This window comes from Pipistrellus kuhlii, unplaced genomic scaffold (assembly GCF_014108245.1).
Source record: "Pipistrellus kuhlii isolate mPipKuh1 unplaced genomic scaffold, mPipKuh1.p scaffold_m20_p_15, whole genome shotgun sequence".
NCBI classification, from domain to species: Eukaryota; Metazoa; Chordata; class Mammalia; order Chiroptera; family Vespertilionidae; genus Pipistrellus; species Pipistrellus kuhlii.
In genome coordinates, this window is record NW_023425460.1 from 43348696 (window position 1) to 43373073 (window position 24378).

Consider the following 24378-nt stretch of genomic DNA (forward strand, 5'->3'; position numbering starts at 1 on the left):
TGAAAATATACACGTCATTAAGGCCTAAGTGCTTGCGTCTGGAGATAGAGCGCCCGTCTCCCGGGCTGACCTTTTGTTCGCTGATGGAAGCGCCGCTAATGAGCGCGGAGCTCCTCGGCGGGATGTTTTCATATGTTGAAGCGAAGCATATGGTGGCCATTAGCCTGGGATCGGGGGGAGCATTATGCAAATAGCATTTGCCCAAACAGGCAGAGTCCGCTGCACCTCATTCTCCGACCCCGTGGCCCTAAGAAGGGCTTTCTCCTCAGGGCCAAGGTCACATCCCTCACACTGTCTGAGAAGGACGCCTTGGGGGGCACGGTGATGGGCGGGGGGGAGTAAGGCTCGGAATAGATTGCCAGGGGCCAGCAGTGCGGCCGTGGAGGGGTCCTTCCCTCCCTGGTCTGTTCTGTCAGTCCCCCCTCTGTGCCACGCGTGGGTTAATCAGCTGGGCCCGAAGGGGTCTTCCCAGGAGAGCCCTCTGCGACCTCCTCCTCCTCCTCCTGCTGCTCCATCCTGTGACCCGAGTCTCTGAACAAGTGCAGTGTTTCCCAAACTTTTGACACATGTGTGCCCCTTCTATAATTTTCGTAACGCTGAGTGCCCCTCGTACTCACGAGAACGTAGAATTAGGCGCAGCTAAGCACGGTGCAGTGCATATCCCCACCAAACTCCGGTGCAACGCGTACCCCCACCAAACTCTTCCCATACCCCTGGGAGTACGCGCACCACACTTTGGGAAACACTGAAGTAGAGGGTATGTGCTTTCGAGGGCTCCGAGGGTGACCCCAGGATTATCGACCTCTCCCTCAGGGCTCCCCCCGCCCCCCAAAGGAGCTCACATTATTCCCTCACCTGTTATGACGAGGCCGCACACCTCAGGTCTGAGAGGACTCACTAGGGCATTGTGTCCCCTGTGCCACCCGGTCTTAGAGGCCTGCAGGCAGGTCTACCTGTGGGTGTCAGTGCAGTGAAGCATGGGCGCATGGGGCTCTGCAGCGCCACCTTGTGGACTAACCGTCACACTGGCCGAGGCTGGATGACCTGGTGGGTGCAGGCAGAGCCCACGGGGCTTGGCTTTTGGCTGCCTGGGCACTGAATCATTCCTGGTTGATAATGTGCCTGAATATGGTAGAGGTTTCCATTTAAAAAAAAAATCTTTTATTGATTTCAGAGAGGGAGGGAGAAGGAGAGAGAGATAGAAACATCAATGATGAGAGAGAATCACTGATCGGCTGCCTTCTGCACGCCCCCGACTGGGGATTGAGCCCTTGACTGGAATCGAACCTGGAACCCTTCAGACGCTCTAGCCACTGAGCCAGACCGGCTAGGGCAGCGGTTTCCGTTTTGATGGAGCAGAGATGAGGGAGGTCTGGCCAAGGCCACGGGTCCGAGGGCAGGTCGCTTTCTTCCCTGCGGGAGGGGACAGAGCTCTCTGGCCAGTGCCCCGGGCTGCGAGGCCTTGTCCCGCAGGCACGCCTCGTTGTCTTGAGCTGCCCCGGGAGGTGACCACAGAGCCCTCCCAAGAGCCGCGGGGTCCTCATGACTGTGGTCAGAGGGGACTTTCTGGCAGAGCCGAGGGCGGCCGGCTGGTTAGCTTCGGCTGCCTGTGACCATCGGGAGGCAGGCGTCCAGGGCGGGGCCTCCGGGGGAGAGAAACCCTGTCCCAGTCCCCCCTGGGCCGGAAGCCACGCCCCCAGACTCGGTGCCACACATTTGAAAGGACTTAGACCCCTAAAAGGCAGCGTCCTTCTCAGCCAAGGCCCGCGGGCTGGCGCTGGTTGAGGAGACGCTGTGGTGGCCAAAGAGTAAGTGTCACTTCAGGCCCTGCTGGCGGGAAGGGGTCCCAGGACCCGGGGGACTTCCTCGGAGACCTTCCGGCTGCTGTTCGTTCTGTAAACACCCAAGGCCTCAAGGCCCTTGCTGTTGGACATGGAGGAGGATGGCGCCCATCCCTCCTGCCCACCCTGACCCTTAGCTTCCTCCTAGAGGGACAGGCCCTGGTAGAAGGAGCCACTGCACTGCCCAGCCCAGCTCCCCTGCTTTCCCTATCCCCAGGCGGCATTGCTGCCCAGCCCCCTGGCCTGTAGGGCACACCCCACCTTCAGCTCACCTCACAGGGCCCCTGGGACCGGGAGGGGAAGGGATCAGAACCGTCTTCAAGGACAGGGGGGTACGGGGTGGGGGCTGGGGGTGCTGAGGCCTCAGAGCCTTTCTTACGAGAGGGGGTACACTCGCTGCCTGGAGCGCCCGTGAGCCTTCCTAACGGTCTCCCCCCCGAAATTCACTTCTCCCCCTGAAATGCCCTCTGAGCAGCTGCTCCGTCTCCCCTGGCGTCTGGGTTTCCGGTTCTGACCGGTTCTGGCCAGCCGCTTCTTCCTCCCGTCTTACTGGCAAAGGTGGCATTCCCTGGAGTCACTTGAAAGCGGTTTGGTTGGAATCCTTAATCTCTTCATGTCGAGCCAAGGACTGGATTGAAGCCCCGGTTGTTACATTGAACACATTCTTAGCTGCTCATTAACTCCCGTCCGGCTTCGGCTGTGGGCAGAGCCCCCGGAGCCCCCCGCCAGCCGGTGCCAGAGAGCGGGGTTGGTGTGGCTGAGAAGGCAGCCAGGTGGCTGTCCTCGGCGGCAGGTGGGAGGGACCGTGAGGGGAGGGAGGTCTGAGGCCACATTCCGCTCTGCCTCTGCCCCATCCTCCCTGCAGCCTTTCCCCGATGACACCACCCCGGAGGCTCTCCTCTCCCGGCCCGGTGGCTCGTTGCCCTGAGCTGCCCTCTCCGTACCAGCTCTGCCTGCCTCTGCCAGAGCACCTGGGGGTGTCCTGGTCAGCCCCAGGGTGAAGGCCACACCTCAGAGGCCTTCTGGGAGGAGGGGAGTGGATGAGGGAGCACAGGAGGCTCAGACAACCCCCTACCCACCCACCCAGCCTCCAGTCAGACTCATCTGGTGATTTCAGAGAGGAAGGGAGAGGAAGAGAGGGCTGGAAACATCAATGATGGCAGAGATTCATTGATTGGCTGCCTCCTGCACACCCTACACGGGATCAAGCCCGCAATCCGGGCATGTGCCCCGACCAGGAATCAAACCGTGACCTAGTTCATATGTCAACACTCAAGAGCTGGGAAGAGAAAGCAAGTCTTTCCTAACACAACATGTTTGGAAAAGATGCGTCCACACCCATCTTTCTGAGCCCACTCCCTGCAATTTTCCCAATTAATCCTGTGATTTATTAAAAGCCCACCCCAGGGCCCAGCTGGTGAGTGAGCAGCGGGAGGAGGGTGATGGTGCGGGGTGGGAGGGGCCGCCTGCCCAGCTGGCTGCTGCTCCCCGGGAGGACGCTGGAGCTGTCCTTCCAGCGGGAACTGCTCCGGCCAGGCAGCTCACCCGAGGCGCAGAAGGCAATGACAGGACGTTTACTGCACACGTTTCTGTCACGTGCCAGGATCTGGGCCAAGGGCTTGATCTGGTGGTTTTATTGATTCCTTCTGAGAGAAGCTGTTGTTTCTGATCATCTTCCTGATCACTGAGGCTGAGCAGGGGCCCGCGGCTACAAGGAGCAGATGTGGGGTTCGAACCCTGGCGGGTCGGTGCCAAAGCTCTGATCATAGCGCTGCTGAGCTCCCCGCCCCTCGCTGCTGGGTCGCCCTGTCTGCTTTCCCTTTTACCCCTTCCAGATCCTTCTGGACGTGACCTTGAGGCTGGGCAGGGGCTCATCTCAAGTCTGCCCCTGGGGGGGAGGGGCTCACCAGTGAGCCGGCTTATTGCACGGCTCCTCCCACCGGGAGCACTCCCACCGGGAGCACTCCCACCACATCCGGTTCTGCCGAAGACCCAGGGCATGGGCCATCCTTGTCCATGTTCTGCACATGAGGGCGGCGATGTCACAGGAGCCATGTGACCTCCAGGAGGTCCCCCCTCTGACAGCAGCCGAGCAGAACCCTGACCCGAAGTCTGGGCCCGTGCACCCCCTTCCGGCCCAGCCACCTCCCTGCACCCTGGGCACTGAGCAGGCGGCCCAGGGCCAGGGGCGGGCGGGGAAGACCACCCTCCCCTCACTCACCCAGCCGCCCTGCGCCTCCCCCTCACCCGCCACCTCTTCTCTTCCCTCCAGTCCCCGGTTTTCGTCGCCCAAGTCGGCCGGGACCTGGTCTCCCAGACAGAGGAGAAGCTCCGACAGCGGCCCTGCAAAGAGCTCTTCTCGGCCTGCGCTCAGTAAGTGCCCGGCGGCCGCCTCCCTCTTCCCTCCCTTTCTCCTCCCTCCCTCTTGGCCTTTGGCAGCCACACAGCCACCTGGTGGGGTGGGGGGGCTGCCACCAGCTCCCACCTGGACGCTGGACGCAGGCATGGCGGGCTGGTCGCAGTGGCCAGGGCCCGGTGAAGCCCGCCCAGCTGTTTGTGGACACCCTAAGAAGGAAAAAGATAGGGGGGGCCAAGTCCAAAGAAAACATCAGCTGCAAAGGGCGTTGAAAGCAGTGGCTCTTAGGCTGTTGAGACGGAGAAATGTGCACAAATTTGATTGGTCTGGCTGGTTTGGAAATCCTTCCCAGGCCCCCAGCCCCCTCCACGGCCACCCGCCAGAGGCGGGGGCACTGCCTTCTCTGACACCCCATCACCTCTGCAGGGCACACAACGACCCTGATGGAACAGGAGATAAGTTGGTGCCAGCTCTGTACCAATCAAGCCCCCCTAAACCCCCACACACACACGACAAAGGCTTAACACACACGTGTTCATGTGCCCACACACATCGCTCCCCATGAGCTGACAGGTGTGTGAACACACACATACCTACATGCAAGAGGCCTCTGGAGCAGGCCACCCATAGGCTGGGTGAGTCTGGGACTTTGCTCAGCCTCTGTCCGCAGACAACTGTGTGCCCGCTGTGCGCCTGGCACCGTGCTGGGTGCTGGGTGCCATGGTGAGCAGAACCCAGTCCGGCTTCCAGGGCTCACTGGCAGGAGGGGCGGACAGGAACGCCGGCTCCCGTGCCCTGGGAGCCGGATGATGAGGACGGACACCAGGGAGGCCAGCTGGGGCCCAGCCCGGCGCTGGGTGCCGAGCGGAGACCCCCACGAGCAGAAACAAGCCTGGTTGCTGCCCTCTTAGAACTGGCCGGGGGTCAGGTCTGAGAATGGGTGAGGTCCCTGGGCTGTCCCCCTGAGGACATGGTCCCCCTGACCCCCCACGCCAGCCCCGGGCCTCAGGTTTGTCAGGACACAGCCTCTAACGGGCATGTCCTCTCTGTCCCCGGGTCCCAAGTGCTGGGCCAGGCTGGTCAACATCGCCTCTTTTTCTTTCTTTTTAAAAAAATATATCTTATTGATTTTTTACACAGAGGAAGGGAGAGGAATAGAGAGCTAGAAACATCGATGCGAGAGAAACATCAACCAGCTGCCTCTTGCACTACTCCTACTGGGGATGTGCCCGCAACCAAGGTACATGCCCTTGACCGGAATCGAACCTAGGACCTTTCAGTCCGCAGGCCGACGCTCTATCCACTGAGCCAAACCGGTTTCGGCAGCATCACCACTTTTCAAAGGGAAGCAGCTGGGTTCCCAACCAGGGCCGGGCCGCAGGTGACCGTAAACTGTGCTGCAGAGATGAAATCTCCCCGAGGCTCTGCTGGTCCTGGGCCCTCAGGGCCACACACCCCCCTCGGCCCCTACCACCCACTCGCTCAGAGTCCCTCCCCTGCACCTAGCTGAGTCTGCCTGTTGTCATGTCAGCACCCATTGCCTCTACAGAGAGCTCCCTGACCACCACCCCACAGGGACCTCCTTAACTCTTCTTCCTAACGTGTCCCTGGGGTCCTGTATTTAGTATTTGTCACTCCCCCCCTCCCGATGCCACCCGAGTGCCCACTGCTGCCCCCCGGTGCTCGGTGCCTGTGGCGGGGCCAGCGGGGCATCTCCAACCGCCTCCTCAGAGGATGGGGCCGTTGGCCCCCGTGTGTCTGCCTTTCCCAAACCTGGGAGGGGAGGAGGCCGGCGTGAACCGGCTGGACGCGGCTCTGCCCATCTGAGACCAGGATAGTGAATGTCCGTCTGTTTCCCCCGACAGGTCTGTGCACGACTACCTGAGGGGAGGGCCCTTCCGTGAGTACCTGGACAGCATGTACTTTGACCGCTTTCTCCAGTGGAAGTGGCTGGAGAGGTGAGTACCGCCCTGGCAGTCCACACGCAGGCGTGTGCCAGCGTGTGTGTGTGTGTGTGTGTGTGTGTGTGTGTGTGTGTGTATGGGGGGGCAGGTTTTCACCTGGGAAGTCATGTAAGAATCAGTCCCCTCCGTGGGCCGACGGTTCCCACAACGTGAACGGTCTCTCTCCCGTGAACTCCGCTCCCGTGGGTGCGTCTGGAAGCCCACTGCCCGTGCTTGCGAATGTGGCTTACCCTCCGCTCACCCCCTCAGGCTGTGTGACCCAGGGCCATTGCATCAACGTCTCTGAGCTTTTACTTGTCTGCACCGAGCACAGGAAATGGAGAAACGGGCTTTTTAGATCAGAGAAGTTAAGCCCTTTGCACTAAGTCGCTGAAGCCAGTACATCAGGACACTGGCCTAGAAACGTCCTAAATGATTGACAACCCTCTTCCTTCCTCCTGTCCCCCCACCCTGCCTCTGCCAAGACCGTGGCCCCTTCACGCGATACTGTTGAAATAGTAAAGGGATCTTTTCCCCAAGGTTAACCAAGAAATTCCTCAGAAATTGTATTCCAATGAGTTCCCCAGCACAGGGGCGCTGCGGTCACGTCACCCCACTGTCCGTTCTCCGTGCATCGTAAACTGTCGGGCCTGGGCGCCTTCATGTGGTTTCGAGGGCGGCTGTCGGACACGCTCCTGGGTGATAGCGGACAAGGTGCCTGGCAGGGAGCTCCAGCCCTGGCGCTCCTGCAGAGGAGAGAGACGGAGCAGTGGGTCCCGCAGAGGAGAGAGACCGAGCATGGGGCCCTGCAGAGGAGAGAGAGCATTAGGGCCCTGCTGTGCTGCCCGCGGACATGCCAGGGAGAGGGAGGCACAGCAGTGAATGCCGGGAGCGCCCTGGGTCTGGGACATCCTGTGAGAACAGGGGCGGGTTTGTGGTAAAACCCAGGTCCGCTCCAGGACCCAGCAGCCAGAGTTTCCGCGGAGACTCATTCAGGAGCTGCCGGGCCCACTGTCCTCCAGCCGACCCAGGTCACTGGCCCAATTCAGTCTCGCGCCCACCTCGGCCCCGGTCAGCGCTCTCGGGGGGCGTGGGAGTTGCTCACAAAGAGTTCTGGCCTGGCTGGCATGGATCGGGGGCTGAGCATCGACCTATGAACCAGGAGCTCACGGTTCGATTCCCCGTCAGGTCAGGGCACATGCCCGGGTTGTAGGTTCGATCTCCAGTGTGGGGCAGGAGACAGCGGATCAATGATTCTCTGTCTCTCCTCACTGATGTTTCTCTCCCTCTCCTTTCCTCTCTGAAATCGATTTTTTAAAAGTTGTTGTTGTTGTCTTAGCAAACAAAAAATATCAGTTCTGGTTCCGAGAGCCAGTGTTAACCTTGTAAAGTGGATTGTTTGTTGCTCACCCACCAGGTGACGGACATTTAGATCGTTCCACATGTTGCCTAGTGTGAGCGATGCTGCAGTGCACACAGGAGGACAGGGTGGTGTGCACACCCCATGGAATATTACTCAGCCCTGAAAAGGGAGATCTTTTTTTAAAAATAATTTTTAATTGATTTTTTACAGAGAGGAAGGGAGAGAGATAGAGAGCTAGAAACATCGATGAGAGAGAAACATCGATCAGCTGCCTCCTGCACACACCCCACTGGGGATGTGCCCACAACCAAGGTACGTGCCCTTGACCGGAATCGAACCTGGGACCCTTCAGTCCGAAGGCAGACGCTCTATCCACTGAGCCAAACCGGCCTCGGCTGAAAAGGGAGATCTTGCCATTTTCTGACAACGTGGGTCCATTGGGAGGGCACTTGCTAAGTGAAATAAGCCAGACACCGAAAGACAACTCTCACACGACCTCACTGATACGTGGAACCTAAAACGGTCAAATGCATAGAGGCAGAGAGTAGAGTGCTGGCTGCCAGGGTGAGGAGGGAGGAGAAATGGGGAGATGTTGGCCAGAGGGGGCAAAGCTTCATTTTGCAGGATGAGGACGCTGTGGGGGGGTCTAATGGACAGCATGGTGACCCTAGTTAACAAATACTGCATTATGTGCTTGAAATTTGCTAAGAGGGTAGATCTTAAGTCTTCTCATTAGAAGGAGAGGGGAGGCGGGAGGGAGGGAAGAAGAGAGAAAGAGGGAACTATGGTAATAGCACATAATTAGCTTGATTGTAGTGATCATTCCACAGTGTACATATTAAAACATCAAGTTGTACACTCAATCATACTCAATAAAGCTGAAATAAAAAAGTTTTTTAAAAAAAAAAAAAAAAAAAGCAAGCTGATTGTTCACAGCAAACAGACCAGGGGTGAAAAAGCACAAGCTGCCCGCAACCCTGGGCTCTAGGCAACCAGAGGACCGTCCGTCCGGTCTTCACTCCCCGCCCTGCCCCCGGCCAGAGGTTGGCCTGGGCTAATTAAAGGGGGAGTCGGAGACACTATCAGGGGTCTTCAAACTATGGCCCACGGGCCACATGCGGCCCTCAGAGGAGTCTGATCCGGCCCGCCAGGTTTTTTGGGCAGTGAGCGCAGCCGAGGTGTTACAGTAGGAATTAGTAGTTCATATAGTCCGGCCCTCCAGCTCTCTGAGGGACCGTGATCTGGCCCCCACTTTAAAAAGTTTGAGGACGCCTGCACTAAGTGATGATGACTTCATAGATCCCGCTGGCAGACGGGACCTGCAGTGTTGGAGTCCTGGGGGGACAGCAAAGGGGCCTGGGAGGTGGAGAGGTTGGAAGGGCGCCGTCCTGCTGGGCAGCCCGAGCTCGGAGCCGGGCTGAGCTAGCCGCTGCTCTGGCTGAGATGCGCAGGGGCAGGAGGGCAGGTCTCCGTCATGCCCTCCGGGGGACACTGAGCCTCTGTGACTCCAGCCCTCCCCTCTCCCTGCCCTGGGCTCACGGCCTCCTTCGGAGTGGAGCCACTGGGAGAGGGGAAGCCACAGGGAGAGGCCCTTGAAGCTGCTTTGGCTCACGTTTCGCGCCTTCTGCCTTCCCGCTTGTCTCCCAGGCTGCAGGGCAGAGGGCAGGTGGCCTGGAATTTGAACACCCAGCCCCAGAGCAAGCCCGGGAGGGGCCCCTCTGCAGCCGTCATTCCTGGGGGTCCCCGGGCACGGAACTGTGCCTTGCACCGCCTAAGCCAAATGCTGCCGCTGTCTGTTGCATATGGGTTATGCATCTCACCACCATGATTCTTGCTTTTTTCCAGGCAACCGGTAACCAAAAACACCTTCAGGCAGTACCGCGTGCTGGGGAAGGGCGGCTTCGGGGAGGTGAGTGAGCGCCCTGTTTCCGGTGACAGTTCCTGTGCTCCAGCCCCCTCTCCTGGCCCTTCTGTCTGCCTGAGGTGCCCCCACCTTTGCTCGGTCCACGCCGTTTGGGAGGGTCAGGTGTGTCTGCAGTGTCTGGGGCTGGGGGTGAGGCAGCCTCAGGTTCAAGTCCGGGGAGGAGAAACAGGTGCCCTTGGCTGTGTTTGGCGGGAGAAGGGAGGACACAGGGGGCCAGATGGCACTGCTGTATGGGCTGCTGTACTCTGTCTGAGCTTCCCAAGGCGGGGGCAGCCTGTGGCTCACTTAGGGGCGGGAAAGCTGAGGTTCTGAATGGTGAGGTGGCCCAGCCACAGGCACCCAGCCAGCAAGGGGCAGAACGGAGACAAGAACCCAAATGCCCTGTTTCCCGATCCTCTGAACCATATACTCAGGGTTCTCGGGGGGGATCTCCCGTCCCTGGTCCCCAACGAGCATCTTCCGCCTGCAGCCGCTACTTGAAAGTGCCCCGCGGGCCATGGCTGCCTCTGGTTGGAAGCTGAGGACAGAGATTTAGTTGCCTCTGAGAGAGGGACGGGACCTCAGGCCCTGGCGGCCAGCTCCGCATTGCTGACGATGGCTCACTCTGCACCTCCCAGGCGGGGCTCCCTCCAGGAGGGCTAGATGAGGCTGGAGCCAGATCTCGAGGGTGTGGTCCCGGGCAGCCGTGGGTTCAAGGCCAGGCACAGCCGGCTCTGGCTCCATCTGTTCCCGACCCCTCAGCCCAGCGTCCTGGCCACGGAGGCACTCGGGCAGCCCCCATGTCCCTGACCCCGGCTCCTCCTCGCACCCAGGTCTGTGCCTGCCAGGTGCGGGCCACAGGGAAGATGTATGCCTGCAAGCGCTTGGAGAAGAAGAGGATCAAGAAGAGGAAAGGGGAGTCCATGGCCCTCAACGAGAAGCAGATCCTGGAGAAGGTCAATAGCCCGTTCGTGGTGAGTGTCTGGGGCCAGGGACCAGGGCTTCTGTTCCTTGGGAAGTGGGTGGCCCTGCAGTGTGGCAGCTCCCCATCGCCAGGGAGACGGGAAGCAGTGGGAGGACCGCCTGCCGAGAGGCAGCCAGGCCCCGCCTGCTTCCCCACGCGCCTCTGGGTCCTGGTGGCAGGTCACAGAGCAGGCCTGGCCGCCCTGTGTGTGGGCCCGAGGCCTCTGACCTGCAGGACCACCTGGGACACTGCTCAGTGGCCTGAAGAAGCCCCCCAGGGCCCAGCCGGGAGCTTTATGTCCACAGGCCCCCATAGACCGGTGTCCTCGGTGTCGGTACCCTGAGAGGCGCCATGGTGTGCGCATCTGCTGTGTTCCTCAGTCTAGGCTTCGCTCTGCTGCTGTAACAAATATACCCTGCCTCACCGCAGCTGGAAACAACCCAGACCGTTCTTTTTTTATTTTTTGAATCTTTGTATTGACTTCAGGGAGGCAAGGAGGGGAAAAGACAGAAACATCCACGATGAGAGAGAATCATGGACCGGCTGCCTCCTGCACTCCCTCCTCTGGGGATGGAGCCCCAAATCCAGGCCTGTGCCCTGACCGGAAATTAAACCGCGACCTCCTGGTTCATAGGTCAACCAGGTCACTCAACCACTGAGCCACACTGGCTGGGCCAACCAAGATCGTTCTGTCACTCACATAGAGTCCAGTCAGATCGCCCCCCCCCCTCCCCGCAGCTGCCCCGTCCGGAGTCACGGAGGTGTGCGCAGGGGCCTGCGGGGGCCGTCACAGCCTCGGCTGCCGTGGCGCTCCTCACTCCCGCCCACAGCCCGTGGGCCAGCGCCGGTCCCAGCGGGCACAGGCCAGCTGCAGGAGGGGGGGGGGGGACTTGGAGGAGCACAGGACATACGGTCTGCTCTAGACGTCCGCCACATGTCACCATAACAAACAATATGTGCGCCAGGTGGAAACGCCAGCAGCACAGGCGGAGACAGAAGGAAACCAGAAGGCTCCCTCTGCGGAACCATCCCCACATGCTGGACTCATTACGTTTAGCCAATGGGCTCGCTCTAGACTTCTCATGCTTCCGTCTTCTCTGCCCCTGACAATGTATAATAGATCTTAAAACAAACAAACCCAGCCCTGACCGGTTTGGCTCAGTGCATAGAGCATCTGCCTGCAGACTCAAGGGTCCCGGGTTCGATTCCGGTCAAGGGCATGTACCTTGGTTGCGGTAGGGGGCGTGCAAGAGGCAGCTGGTCACTGTTTCTCATCGATGTTTCTAGCTCTCTAGCCCTCTCCTCTCCCTTCCTCTCTGTAAAATATCAATACAATAAAAAATAAAAAACCCAGACATAGCTGCACCTTTAACAAAAAACAAAAACTATGCCCCCTTCCCTTGAGACATGGGAGAGAGGGACCCTGGCCTGTGGGGGCCCCCCCAGGGGGGAGAGTGATCCTGGGGGTGACGCTGCTGTGGGCGAGGCTGCGCCCCTGAGCGCTGGCGTGGCTGTGGACGTGTCCGTGGCCGCATCCCCTGGCCGAGGCCTGGCTGTGTCAGAGGGTGTGCGCTTTCCCTGTGCTCGCCGTTCCCAAGGGGCTCTCCACGCGGGTCGCCCAATTAAACGCCCACAGCTGTGCCTGGAGGCCGGCGAGGTGTCAGCGAGGGCCTCCGTCACTCCCTCCACTCCCTCGAGGGGGTGGTTTTATGAGGTGACAGAGGTGTGGTCTCTGGGTCTGACCCGGCCTGTCCCCTCCCGCCCCCCCAGCCCCGCCCAGGGGAACGTGCCGTGTGGGAGGTGGCGGTCAGCGTTTTGGCCGTGAGCCTGTGTCACAGCCCTTTCCACAGTGACCCCAGGTCACCGCCTCCAGGCTGCCCATGCAGTGAGTCCTCAGGGGCAGGGCTGGCTCTCGGGGTCGGTGATGGGGAGTCCCACTCAGGGGAAGGGTTGGGCCTGGACCTTCCTCGACGGTGCCCCGTCCTCTGCCCCTGGCAGGACGGTCCCGAGCGCCTCCCGGAGCCCTTCCTCGGGGTCACCTGGTCAGAGCTCTCGCCTTTGGCGCAATCCTCACCTTTCCTCAGCGACGGCCCTGTTGTTCCTGTGTTTGCACCACGTTTTGTGGCGGCCAGATTCCACGTGTGCCAGCCCCTCAGTGGAGAAGTGTCCTTTGCCCCAGACCCAGTCCTCCCCCTCTTCCTCCCTCCCCCAAGCCCGTATCCACAGAGTCTGCACAGGGCTGGCTCCTCTCTATGATGGTCCCTCTGCCAGGCGGGTCCTGCGTGCAGGAGGAGACCGTCTTTGCCAAGTTGTGTTCTGCTTCTCGAAGCCCCTAGCCCAGTGGTCGGCAAACTCATTAGTCCACAGAGCCAAATATCAACAGGACAAGGATTGACATTTCTTTTGAAAGCCAATTTTTTTTTAAACTTAAACGTCTTCTAATACCGCTTCTTCAAAATAGACTCGCCCAGGCCGTGGTATTTTGTGGAAGAGCCACACTCAAGGGGCCAAAGAGCCCCATGTAGCTTTGCGAGCCACAGTTTGCTGACCACTGCCCTAGGCTACCACCCAGCCCACTGCCCGGTCCCTGCGCTACTGGTGCCGGGAGGGAATCTTGGCCCTGCTCTTCTTGACCAGCCACAGGGACCACAGTTTGACGGATGCCCGCACAGCTTGTGGTGTGAACGCAGGAACGCCATCCTGGCAGGCCCCCCCCCTCGCCTCCTCACCGGGAACCCAGCTGGGAAGGAGGGGGTCCTTCACCCGCTGAGAGGGCCAGCGGGCAGGGCACTCCGAGGCTGCCAGGGTTCGGGGGTGGCGTGAAGGCACTGCCCTCCCCTAGCCCAGCCGTCCCGCAGCCGCTCGGGCCCCGAGGAGGGAGGGCGGGCGTGGGGCGGTGGCAGGACCTCACCGCGCCGCTGCCCTGTGTTCCCAGGTCAACCTGGCCTACGCCTACGAGACCAAGGACGCCCTGTGCTTGGTGCTGACCATCATGAACGGGGGCGACCTGAAGTTCCACATCTACAACATGGGCAACCCCGGCTTCGAGGAGGAGCGCGCCCTGTTCTACGCGGCAGAGATCCTGTGCGGCCTGGAGGACCTGCACCTGGAGAACACCGTCTACAGGTGGGCGGCCCGCCCGCCGGGCTGCACCTGCGTCTGGGAGGGTGGGGACCACCGCCCGGGGGCCGAGGCCTGGCCATTGTCCTTGCCGGTGAGGGCGCAGACTCCCACTGACACTGAGGAAGTGAAGTGGGCTGCTTAGGGGGCAGGTGTTCTGGGCCCCGGTCTCCTCCAGTCCGGTGCCCGGGGAAGCTTGGTGAGGCCTGGTGGCCGTAACCTGGACCATCAGCCCAGGGCCTCCGTCAAGACCAGCCCCGGAAGGACCCGGGGAGTCACCACCATAAGCAGGCCTGCGTCCATCCATACTGCCCGGTGTGGCAGGCCCAGGGTCCAGGTTCTGTGGGCAGCACCAGGGTGAGGCTCAGGGCCAACATGGTGGCTGGTGTTGGCTGGACCACGCCTCCCACACTGCCCGTCACCGGGGGCGGGACTTGTCTCACGGCCTCCACGAGCATCTTCACAACCCGAAGATGGACTCTGAAACAGGCCACCGTCTGTTTCCCTGGTGGCTGGTCTCCATGTGTTGGTATGGAAGTTACTTCCATTTTTCAAAGGGGTCCAGGGGAATCCAACTGCGGCAGCATGTTGATTTCCATCATCGTCTGTCTAAACACGCATAAAGCTCTTCAGTGGTGAGGAACTTCCTGTCATTTCTATTCCCCATCCCCCTCCCATAATGTTACCATAATGTAATATATTTTTGGCCTAAAAGTCTTTTATTGAAATGTGTGGGTACATGGAAGATTTTTTTTTTTAATTTCCTATATCAGGAGGCTCTAATCAGGGGTCTTCAAACTACGGCCCTCGGGCCACATGCGGCCCGCAGAGAAGTCTGATCCGGCCCACCAGGTTTTTTGGGCAGTGAGCGCAGCCGAGGTGTTACAGTAGGAATTAGTAGTTCATATAGTCCGGCCCTCCAGCTCTCTGAGGGACCGTGATCTGGCCCCCACTTTAAAAAGTTTGAGGACCCCTGCAAGTGGTCAAATAACTTCTTCTGTTGAGCTGCCGTTATGATTATTACGACTAGGTCTCACTTCTGATGGGGCCCCCGGGACCCCGCTTTTCTCCTGTCGTTGGGAAAAGAGCTGTTGAGAAAGGGCAGGCGGGGGGAGGGAGGGTCCCCAGAGGAGGCAGGGGCACCTGGTGTCAGGGATCCAGAAATGCGCATTCCTGGAACTGCCAGCAGGTGAGTGGGCTCCCACCGGGGTCTCCTGAGCAGTCCCCTGCGGCTCTCAGACCTGGCGTGGAGCTCTGGGCGGAGATTACCTGGGGAGACCAAGAAGGCTTTGGAAACCAGGAGGGGGGTCTTGGTAGCATGCGGTCTCCCCAGTTACGCTTGTGTGTGGTTCTCACTCCATAGAAGGAGTCGGGACAGTTTTCCTAAGGGTTGAAAAATGAACCCTCCACTGGAGTGCCCTTCGTTTACCAAAAGGGCCTCTCCCTGGCGGCTGTGGGCTCGGCCCCGCCCACTGGCCTTTGGGGTCTGGAAGCCCCGCTCTTGCCCTTACTTGGGATTGTTAACACATCAAAAGAATGCAAATTCAACGACAACAGCAACAAAATGTACTTTGTTGTGAATAATTCCCTGCTGACACCAGTCATCACTGTGAGAGGCCGGCAGGATGGGCAGTCACCACGCCCGCCCGCGGGGACAGCTGCCGGCTGTTCCATAAACAAAGCCAGTTGGTGGAGAACCAACCCCCAGTCCAGACGCTGCGGGACGGTTTGCCCAGCGGCTCACCTGAGAGGCACCTGCCATCCCGCCGCTGTGGGTTCACCCTGGGGAGACCTTTCCCTGGCGAACCGGACACTTCTGCTGCCTCTGCCCCTCCTGCGAACAGGGGTTCCCTTTCCTGGGAGCGTGATGATGTCATCAAAGGGGAGGCGATCGCTGGGGACAGGAGGAGGTGGCCGGGCCTACAGCCGCGCCTTCTGCTGTGCTTGCTTCCCCCTGGAGTTGGGGAGGTGCCAGGCTCCTGGGGGCCAATACCCAGGGGGTCTTTCTCCAGGGACACCATCCTCTTCCCTGCAGTTCTCCGTGCCAGTTCTGCAGCTGGCACTTTATCCCCAGGCCCTGCTCTGCCTTCAGGGCTTGCTGAGACCTGGCCGGGAGGGGGGGGGGGGTCTTCCCAGCCCTGGAGGGGTCTGGTGCCACTCCAGCCAGCGTGTGGAGGAGCAGGACCAGCCTCTGCCTCACCTCCTTCCTATCACTCTCCAGCGAGGGGCAGATGCCTGTGGCAAAGGGCGGGAGGAGAGAGATCAGCCCAAGATTCTCTTGACCCAGAGACCAGACCCCCTGAGGTGGGAAGGAAGCACTCGGGCCTGGCTGGCCCACCGGGTCAGCCCAGACGCCAGTGCGCTCCGCCGCCCCGGTGCCCACACTCACACACTGTGGTCTTTCCCTTTCAGAGACCTGAAGCCCGAGAATATCCTGCTGGATGATTACGGTGAGTCCGGGAGGGGCTGGGAGGTCCTTTTCCCGCCCTGTCGCTGAGGCGAGCATCGCAACCCAACGCAGAGGGCCTCTCGGACACTCACGGCCCTGGGCCCGCCGGGGAGCAGTGGGCAAGGGGGAGGGGAGAGCCACTTCTCTCCTCAGTGCTGGGGACCCAGAGAAGACAGTGGGCATGGACAGAGCTCCGAGAGAGAGAGAGAGAGAGAGAGAGAGAGAGAGAGAGAGAGAGAGAGAGAGAGAGGAATGAGATGAGGTGTCCAGGATTTCAGAGATGCCAGGCAAATACTGACCTCACACAGTTTCTCTGCACTTCATCTTCCTTGTTTTTCACTGGAAGCATGGGCCCTGCCAGCTTAGAGGCCTGATGACGGAGGTGAGGGTCTGACAGGATAGCCGAGGGGACATTCTTCGGTCAGCCACAGCCTGAGAAACGTGTTGGTCATTAGTGTCTGTGTGTCGCCACCGTCAACGTTTCACATGGACGGCAAGGGCGGCCGCGGTAACCCATCCTTGTTAGCCTCTCACACTAACTGGTGGGAAACCGTCTCCGCATTTTTAATCTGGAAACTAGATTTGCCCATCTCCACAGAGTGGGCAGGGCCAGCATCCCTGTGCCCATTTCACAGATGACAAGATTGAGGCTCAGAGGAGCCACGCTGCCAAAGGTCACCCAGCGATATCAGTAGGGAGCCGAGCTCAGAGGCCAGGTCTCCTCAGTGTGTGGATGGCCTGGCGATGCTGCCAGGGGGGGCGGCAGCCAGAGGGTCCCGGGCCCCGTTCCCCTGCACGGATGAGCCTCCTGGTCTCAGTGCCACGCCCACCTTTGACTTAAACCCACGTGCCCCCTTTCCCTCTCCTGCCTTTGTCCGGGGCCACTGAGCGGGGGCCTCACTCGGCTCCGACCTGTCGGGGTCCCTGTCACAGGGCCTTGCTCAGGCCCAGGCTGTGGGGGTCCTGCCCTCAGGGACAGCGGGGAGGGGAGGGGTCCTTCCTGAAGGGCCGGGTGTGGCTGTGGCATCCCCTTTGTGCCTGGTGGGCCACCAGGTGAGACACCCCAGAGGCTGGCCCCCGCACAGCCGTCTCTGCTCTTGGGGTTCAGCCGGGGACCGGGAGCTCCAGGCCACCTCCTCGTCTCCGGGGCCCTGGGCGTCTTCCAGTCTTGTCTTTCCAGAGGGAGAAAACAGCCCCCAAAGACCATCTTGGCAGAACGGGAAGTTGCTTCCCTTTTAATTGCCTTATAATTTTTCCCCTTAAGCAAACTGTTGCAAAACGTCAGGAGAATCTCGCATTTCTTCCGTGAGGCAATCCCAGCCTCGGGCCAAGGCGTTTTACACGCTGCCCTCAGCAGTCAGAGCGTCGCATGCGGCAGGTGGCCCGCGTCCAGCCAAGTGCGAGGGCCCCGAGTCCGTGTGCTTCCCTCCTAGGGGGGCGGCTCGCACGCCCTCCAGCACCTGAGTCTCCCCAGGGTCTGCCGTCACCCCGAGATGGCAGATCGGGGGCCCCCTCTGCACGGGGCAGATGAAAACACAGTCCCCGTGCCCTGCCCGGGGGCACGCCGCCTGCCTGAGGCCGCTGACCCTGCCCTTCCCCCTCAGGCCACATCAGGATCTCCGACCTGGGCCTGGCCGTGAAGATCCCCGAGGGAGACCTGATCCGAGGCCGGGTGGGCACCGTCGGCTACATGGGTGAGTGTGGGCGCAGACCCTGAACCCCGAGCCCCCTCGTGGATCCCTGGCCTCATTGTGCCACTCTGATCAGAGGCGGGGTCTCTTCTGATGGTGGGAGGTGGGCGGTCTTAGCCGGGGCGGGTGGAGCCCCAAGGTGTGACGTGACTGGACCCAGCTCTCTGCACCCCCACCTGAGCCCACCTGCGCCTGAAGCCAGTCAGTCCACTTCGGGGCCAGTGGCCAGGCTGGCACTCAGCCATGCTCAGGAGGAGCCCCCGCTGACGTGGGGGTCCAGCCGCTGGTGGACAGCCTTTCGGGAGACCGGTGACAGGAGGGAGGCCGTCAGGAGGGGCTGGGCACAGCGCACTCCGCCTGCCGGGTGCCAAGCATGACTAAGCAGACAGCAGCCGGGGCCCTGCCCTGCCCCCCGGAGCCGACTCCCGACCATCCCCCTGGGGCTGCAGGGAAGAGGCCCAGAGCTACATCCGGGGCCTGGAACCTGCTTCCCGTCAGGGAGGAGGATGCCGGGCCCGGCTGGCATGAGCCACAGCCCACGCCGGGCGCCCGGGCTCCGTGCTGCCCCCGGCGGCCTCTCACCTCGCTGCTCGCTCCCTCCTCGCCAGCTCCCGAGGTCCTGAACAACCAGAGGTACGGCCTGAGCCCCGACTACTGGGGCCTGGGCTGCCTCATCTACGAGATGATCGAGGGCCAGTCGCCGTTCCGGGGCCGCAAGGAGAAGGTGAAGCGGGAGGAGGTGGACCGCCGGGTCCTGGAGACGGAGGAGGTGTACTCCCCCAAGTTCTCCGAGGAGGCCAAGTCCATCTGCAAGATGGTGAGCTCCGAGGCCCGCTGGCCTCTCCCCCTCTCCCACCCTGCCCGCCCCGGGCCGGGCCGCCTCCTGTCCGGCCCCGGTCAGAGCCCCGGGAGGAAAGAGGGACTGGACCTGCCTCCTGCCATTTGCATGTGAGACACCAAGGGAGGGGCAGCATGCACACATGCAAACACACGCCGGAACCACCTGTGGCAGGGCCCCTGCCCGCCTGCCCGGGCCTCCAAGGAAGCAGGAGGTCATGGCCCTGCAGGAGGGTGTGGGGGCCGGAGGAGCGAGGCAGAACAAGGGAGTCAACGGGGACGTGGCTCCTAGGGGTGCTTGAGAACCCGGTGGGTGTGCTGACAAGACTCGGTTCTGTCGGGCGAGGCCTGTAGGCAGTGGCACTGCACTGGGTGAGGGATAGAGGGGAGGGCAGCAGCATGTGTCCCGGATCGGGGTCAGGGCTCAGAGAAGCGCCCTGCCCGTGTCATGGGCTTGGGCACATGGCTTTGGGGCACCTGGACTAGGCGCTGCTGTTTCTCTGCTGCCCCCTGGTGTGCACTGAGGGAACGGCAGCGGCCCCCCGGGGGATCCAGGTGTCACACCGATGTCCCTCATCTTCGTTACCTGGGAGCATGACCAGAGGCCTTGCTCCGTCTTCTGACAAATGACCCTGCGCTGCTTCTGTGTGGTGAACTGCGCGCTCTCTGGTCTGGCAGCCAGGCCGGCCCTGGCCCCTCCAGGCGCCAGCTCAGGGCACAGGAGGGCCTGACTGTAAGGAGACCACAGAGGCCCCGGCAACGCCAGGAAGCTGGTCCCTGACCCAGATTCTGTCCCTCCTCCGGTCTCGGCTGCCACAAGACCTTTCCCTGCTCCTGGGGTGCAGACATTCAGTCATCTCCCTGTCCTCCACTCCCCACCCCAAGCCCCATCTCTAGGTCAATCCTCAGCCCACCTTCCTCAGGCCCCTGCTGGTCCTTAGTCCCAGCACTGCTCCTCCCCACCCCTATGGCCCCTCGGCCTCCCTCACCCCCAAGCAAGCAGCCAGCTTTCGTTCTCTAACCCCATCCGTGGTGCCTGGATGGGTCCTCTAAATGTGATCTTGCTGAGGCCAAACCCTCAGGGCCCTCTCTCCCTTCATCCCTCCCTCTCCCCCTTCCTCCCTCCCTCTCTGTCCTCCTTCCCTCCTTCTCTCCCTCACTCACCCCCATGGGTGAGTTGAGAAAATGAATCAGAGACCTTCAGACCGAGTTCTTGCCCTTGGTAAGCTCGCCGTGGCAGAAGGTCACACCGATTCAGCAAGCAGGGGTGCCCCGCGTTCACCAGGTGCTGGGCATGTGGTCACGGGGAGACACGGACGGGAGCCTTGCTCCCCTCCCCGGGCTCCAGGCCGTGAACGCAGGACCACAGAGCTCACCGCGGCTCCGGAGCCCTGAAGCCGGGCCTGAGCAGGCCGGGCGGTGTCTGCGGGCACCCGGGCGGCACCGGCCGGAGGAGGGACACGGGGAGTCCCAGGGCCGCCCCTGTGAGAGGGAGGTGCCCCGGGCACGGCCTCACGGGCTCTGTCCTCACAGCTGCTCACCAAAGACGCGAAGCAGCGGCTGGGCTGCCGGGAGGAGGGGGCGGCCGAGGTCAAGAGGCACCCCTTCTTCAGGAACATGAACTTCAAGCGCCTCGAAGCCGGCATGTTGGACCCGCCCTTCGTTCCCGATGTGAGTAGCTCCCCCGCCCGACGGGGCCTGTGCCTGCTCTCAGCCTTGGCCTCGCCCACTGTCGCTCCTGGGCCTGGTCCATGGGCCCAGGAGACCTGTGGGCGGGCGGCAGCCTCTGCCCTCCAGGGACAGATGTGTCACCGGGGCTGGGGGTCCTGCTTCTGTCCTGGAGTCGCCTCCTCCAGGAAGTCCTCACCCTCAGACCTACAGGCCGCAGAGCCCCTGGGGGCCTCCCCCATGCCCTCCCCCCCAACTCTGAGTTCCTGGAGGGGAAGGCCTGCCGGGGGCGTCTCCGTGGTCTCGGCAGAGGGCAGCCCAGTGCGTGTCTGGGGGAGTGAGGTGGAGATATTCCCGCCCGCCCATGCGGCCCAGGCTCCCGGGCAGCGCTTACAGCCCAGGCCCGGGGCTCCCCTGGCGCGGCCTGCAGTGGGGAGACTGGCCTGTGGGACGTGGGACGTTCCCAGAATTCCTGAGCAGCAGCGCCGGGACCCAGCCCGGCCCGTCTGGCTGCAGAGCCGGGCCCCTTGGTGCCTGTAACGTGAGGAGGGGATGGGGAGGCGCCCCTCACCCCGGACTGGACTGCGTGTCCCCGGCCCTGGGAGCCAGCGCCCGCTCTCCCCGGGGGGTGGCCCAGAGCCCCCAGCAGAGCGGGCGCTGGGAACAGTTTCCCGTCCCAGCCCCGGGGGCCTCCGGGGAACAAAGACCATCTGATGGAGGGGTGAGCTCAGGGACGGGGTGACTGGCCCTGGGCGCCCCGAGCTCCTGTGTCCCCCGCCAGGGTCCCGTTGGCAGACCTGAGAGAGGGCAGCCAGGTTCCGGGGGCGGGCGGGGAGGCTCAGGCAGGGACGGTGGCCGGGGGCACGCCCGTGTGACGCCCGCTCCCCCCAGCCCCGGGCCGTGTACTGTAAGGACGTGCTGGACATCGAGCAGTTCTCCACCGTGAAGGGCGTCAACCTGGACCACACGGACGACGACTTCTACTCCAAGTTCTCCACGGGCTCCGTGCCCATCCCCTGGCAGAGCGAGGTCAGCGCCGGGCGGCCGCCCCGCCGGGGGCGGTCCGGGGGGTGCAGGGACGGGGGGCGGGTCCCAGCTCTGCTGGGCGTCGTGCGGGTCAGAGGGCGGGGGCGGGTCCCATGGTGTGCTGGGCGTCGTGGGGGGTCGGAGGGACGAGGAGGCCTGGGAAGGGAGGAAAATGGAACTGCGTTGGAGACAGAGTTGGATGGAATGAGACGGAAATGATGGGGCGGGGGAGGGGCCGAGCCCTGGAGTGGGGAGGGTTGGAGCATGGGGGTGGCCTGGGCTGGGTGGGGCGAGCAGGAGGTGGCTGTGGGTCTGGGGTGCCGACTTCGGCTTTCTCAGGGGAGAGGCAGCGGGTGGGAGGGCTGGCGCTGTCTGGTCTCGGCCCCGGTGGACGGAGGGCGGCAGACAACCTAGTGGGGCCCGGCTGGGGGTGGGCCAGGGCTCGGCGCTGGGACTGTCCACCCTGGTGACACCGCAGCCTCACCGCCCGCTGCCTGTGTGTTCCTCCAGATGATAGAAACGGAGTGCTTCAAGGAGCTGAACGTGTTTGGACCTAACGGTACCCTCCCGCCAGACCTGGACCGGAGCCACCCTCCGGAGCCACCGAAGAAAGGGCTGTTCCAGAGGATCTTCAAGCGTCAGGTGAGCCCCCATCCCATCCCCTCCCCCACCCCCATCCCCACCCCCGGGTCCTGGCCTCGGCCCGGGGACCATGGCTCAGAACGTCCTCAGGGTTGAGACCAGCATGCAGAGCCCACCTGGGTGTGGGGCCCGGGGACTGGGGGGCAGGCAGCTGTCTGCGGCCCTGAAACCCACTGGCTGAGGGGCCCAGGTGGAAGGGGCAGGGCCGAGTTGACCTTTAGCAAGGTTTTTCCACCTCAGCATACTGACCTTTTGGGTTAATTTTGTTGTTGTTGACGGGAAGGAAGAGAGGAGAGAGAGAGAGAGAGAGAGAGAGAGAGAGAGAGAGAGAGAGAGAGAGAGACATTGATGAGAGAGAACCATTGATCGGCTGCCTCCTGCATGCTCCCTGCTGGGAATCCAGCCCACAACCCAAGCATGTGTCCTGACCAGGAATCGAACCGGGACCTCTTGGTTCCTAGGTCAGAGGCTGCCTTGCTCGCTCTGCCCCGCCCGCTAGCCCCGTCTTCAGGTTCAGAGGCCCCCACGGGACTGACCTGCTTCCTCTCTCCCTCCCCCCCCCCCCCCCCCCCCCCCCCCCCCCCCCCCCCCCGCCCGCGCTCCCAGCACCAGAACAATTCCAAGAGTTCGCCCAATTCCAAGACCAACTTCAACCACCACATACACTCCAACCACGTCAGCTCCAACTCCACCGGAAGCAGCTAGGTGCCGCTTGGCCCGGAGGTCCACGTGGGGCGGGCTAGGCCCTGTCCTCAGGAGCAGAACTCGTGGCCGGCGGAGCGTCCACGCCGGAGGGTGGACGGGCGGCCGGCCCGGAGCCGGCGAAGGAAGGAGGCGCCCCCGGGCACGGAGCCCCGGGTCCCCAGCTTCCACTCAGGTCTGAGCAGACGCGGCCCGCCCGGGCGGACGGCTCCGTCTCTGTCGCCTGTGGCAGTAGCACTCCGGCCGATAGGACGGCAGCGACGCGCGTGCGTTTTAACAGCATCCTGACTAGGACGGAACTTGGTCTTTATTATTTTTAAAGAAACGTTTTGTAAATTTCTCTATCGCCTCAGTTTACATTTTGTATATTTGTATTTAAATGAAAGTCAGACTTGGAGGGTGTATATTTTCTGTGCAGCCACTGGTAAGCCATGTGTTTTCAGACATTTTAGAGGGGGCGGGGGGGGGGGGGGTCCGGATTTACCAAAAAAAAAAAAAAAAAAAAAATGTGACTCAAGACTTCCACAGCCTCGAATGAGAGACCGTTTTTATTAAACGTAGAAAATGACTCACACGCACCTTGAAAGGGTTGGTGGCATCCTTTCTCTCATCTGTGCCAGCCATGGCCACCACCACCCTCTCTCTGCCCTGCGGCCATGGCCATCACCGTCCTCTCTCTGCCCTGCGCCCATGGCCATCACCGCCCTCTCTGTGCCCTGCGCCCATGGCCATCACCGTCCTCTCTCTGCCCTGCGGCCATGGCCATCACCACCCTCTCTCTGCCCTGCGCCCATGGCCATCACCGTCCTCTCTCTGCCCTGTGGCCATGGCCATCACCGCCCTCTCTGTGCCCTGCGGGCACGGCCACCACCACCCTCTCTGTGCCCTGCGCCCATGGCCACCACCACCCTCTCTGTGCCCTGCGGGCACGGCCATCACCACCCTCTCTCTGCCCTGTGGCCATGGCCATCACCACCCTCTCTCTGCCCTGCGCCCATGGCCATCACCGTCCTCTCTCTGCCCTGCGGCCATGGCCACCACCGTCCTCTCTCTGCCCTGCGGGCACGGCCATCACCGTCCTCTCTCTGCCCTGCGCCCATGGCCATCACCATCCTCTCTCTGCCCTGCGGCCATGGCCATCACCACCCTCTCTCTGCCCTGCGCCCATGGCCATCACCGTCCTCTCTCTGCCCTGCGGCCATGGCCATCATCCAAATGGCCATCACCCTCTGGTCACTTGGAAGAATGGAAATTAGATGCCCAGAGACGCACCTGGGACCCCCCCGCCAGGCCGCCCTGGTCCGGGCCGAGGAGGGGCGGGGGCCAGCTCCGGGGATGCACACTTCCCCCGGGGCTTTGGCCCCAGCCCCCCTCCTCCTGTGAGATGGCCGGGCCCCGCCAGCATCTTCTCTGGGCCCTTCTTTCTAAGAGGCTCTGACTGCCAGTGTGCCCTCGGGCAGCGGGTGTCCGGGGTTTGTTTTATTCTGTTTTAAGAGAAACGGAGTAATCATGGAGCCCCGTGTCCCAAACCTTCGTGGCCCCTGGGCTGCCCCTCAGCGGTGCCGGGCCAGTCCCCACCCCGTCCCCACAGCTCCTCCTCGCCGTTGGGAGGCCGGGAGGTTTCCTAATATGGACCTCACTTTCATGTATCGTTTTTGTTATTTTTTAAGATCTCTCACCAGTGTAATATAGGCTACTACAGGCCCCAGAGTCCTGCTCATGTCCCCACGCCCCCCCTGCCTGCCTCATCCACAGCCCTGCCAGCCCGTTTCATTTTTAAATGTGATTTATTGATTGTTTTAAAGAGAGAGGAAGGGAAGAGAGATGGTTGTTTAGAATATGTTTTTATCGATCTCAGAGAGAAGAAGGGAGA

At 61.8% G+C, this 24378-nt stretch overlaps 1 protein-coding gene across 5 annotated transcripts in view; it reads left to right on the plus strand.

Moving 5' to 3' along the window:
- Positions 1 to 23078, plus strand: part of GRK5 (G protein-coupled receptor kinase 5) — a 157050-nt gene extending 133972 nt beyond the window's left edge. For 4 of the 5 annotated variants that reach the window (XM_045582147.1, XM_036439213.2, XM_036439215.2 and 1 more), the window contains 12 exons: positions 4114 to 4214; positions 6063 to 6155; positions 9349 to 9412; positions 10240 to 10380; positions 13306 to 13496; positions 15903 to 15940; positions 17544 to 17633; positions 18239 to 18447; positions 20001 to 20138; positions 21027 to 21164; positions 21672 to 21803; positions 22410 to 23078. In XM_045582147.1, the coding sequence (XP_045438103.1) occupies positions 4114 to 4214; positions 6063 to 6155; positions 9349 to 9412; positions 10240 to 10380; positions 13306 to 13496; positions 15903 to 15940; positions 17544 to 17633; positions 18239 to 18447; positions 20001 to 20138; positions 21027 to 21164; positions 21672 to 21803; positions 22410 to 22508 (1434 nt within the window). In that variant the 3' untranslated portion in view covers positions 22509 to 23078. Of the gene's footprint in view, positions 1 to 4113; positions 4215 to 6062; positions 6156 to 9348; positions 9413 to 10239; positions 10381 to 13305; positions 13497 to 15902; positions 15941 to 17543; positions 17634 to 18238; positions 18448 to 20000; positions 20139 to 21026; positions 21165 to 21671; positions 21804 to 22409 lie in introns of those variants that run through there. The other variant, XM_036439216.1, reaches the window with a different exon arrangement.
- The last annotated feature ends 1300 nt before the right edge of the window (positions 23079 to 24378 follow it).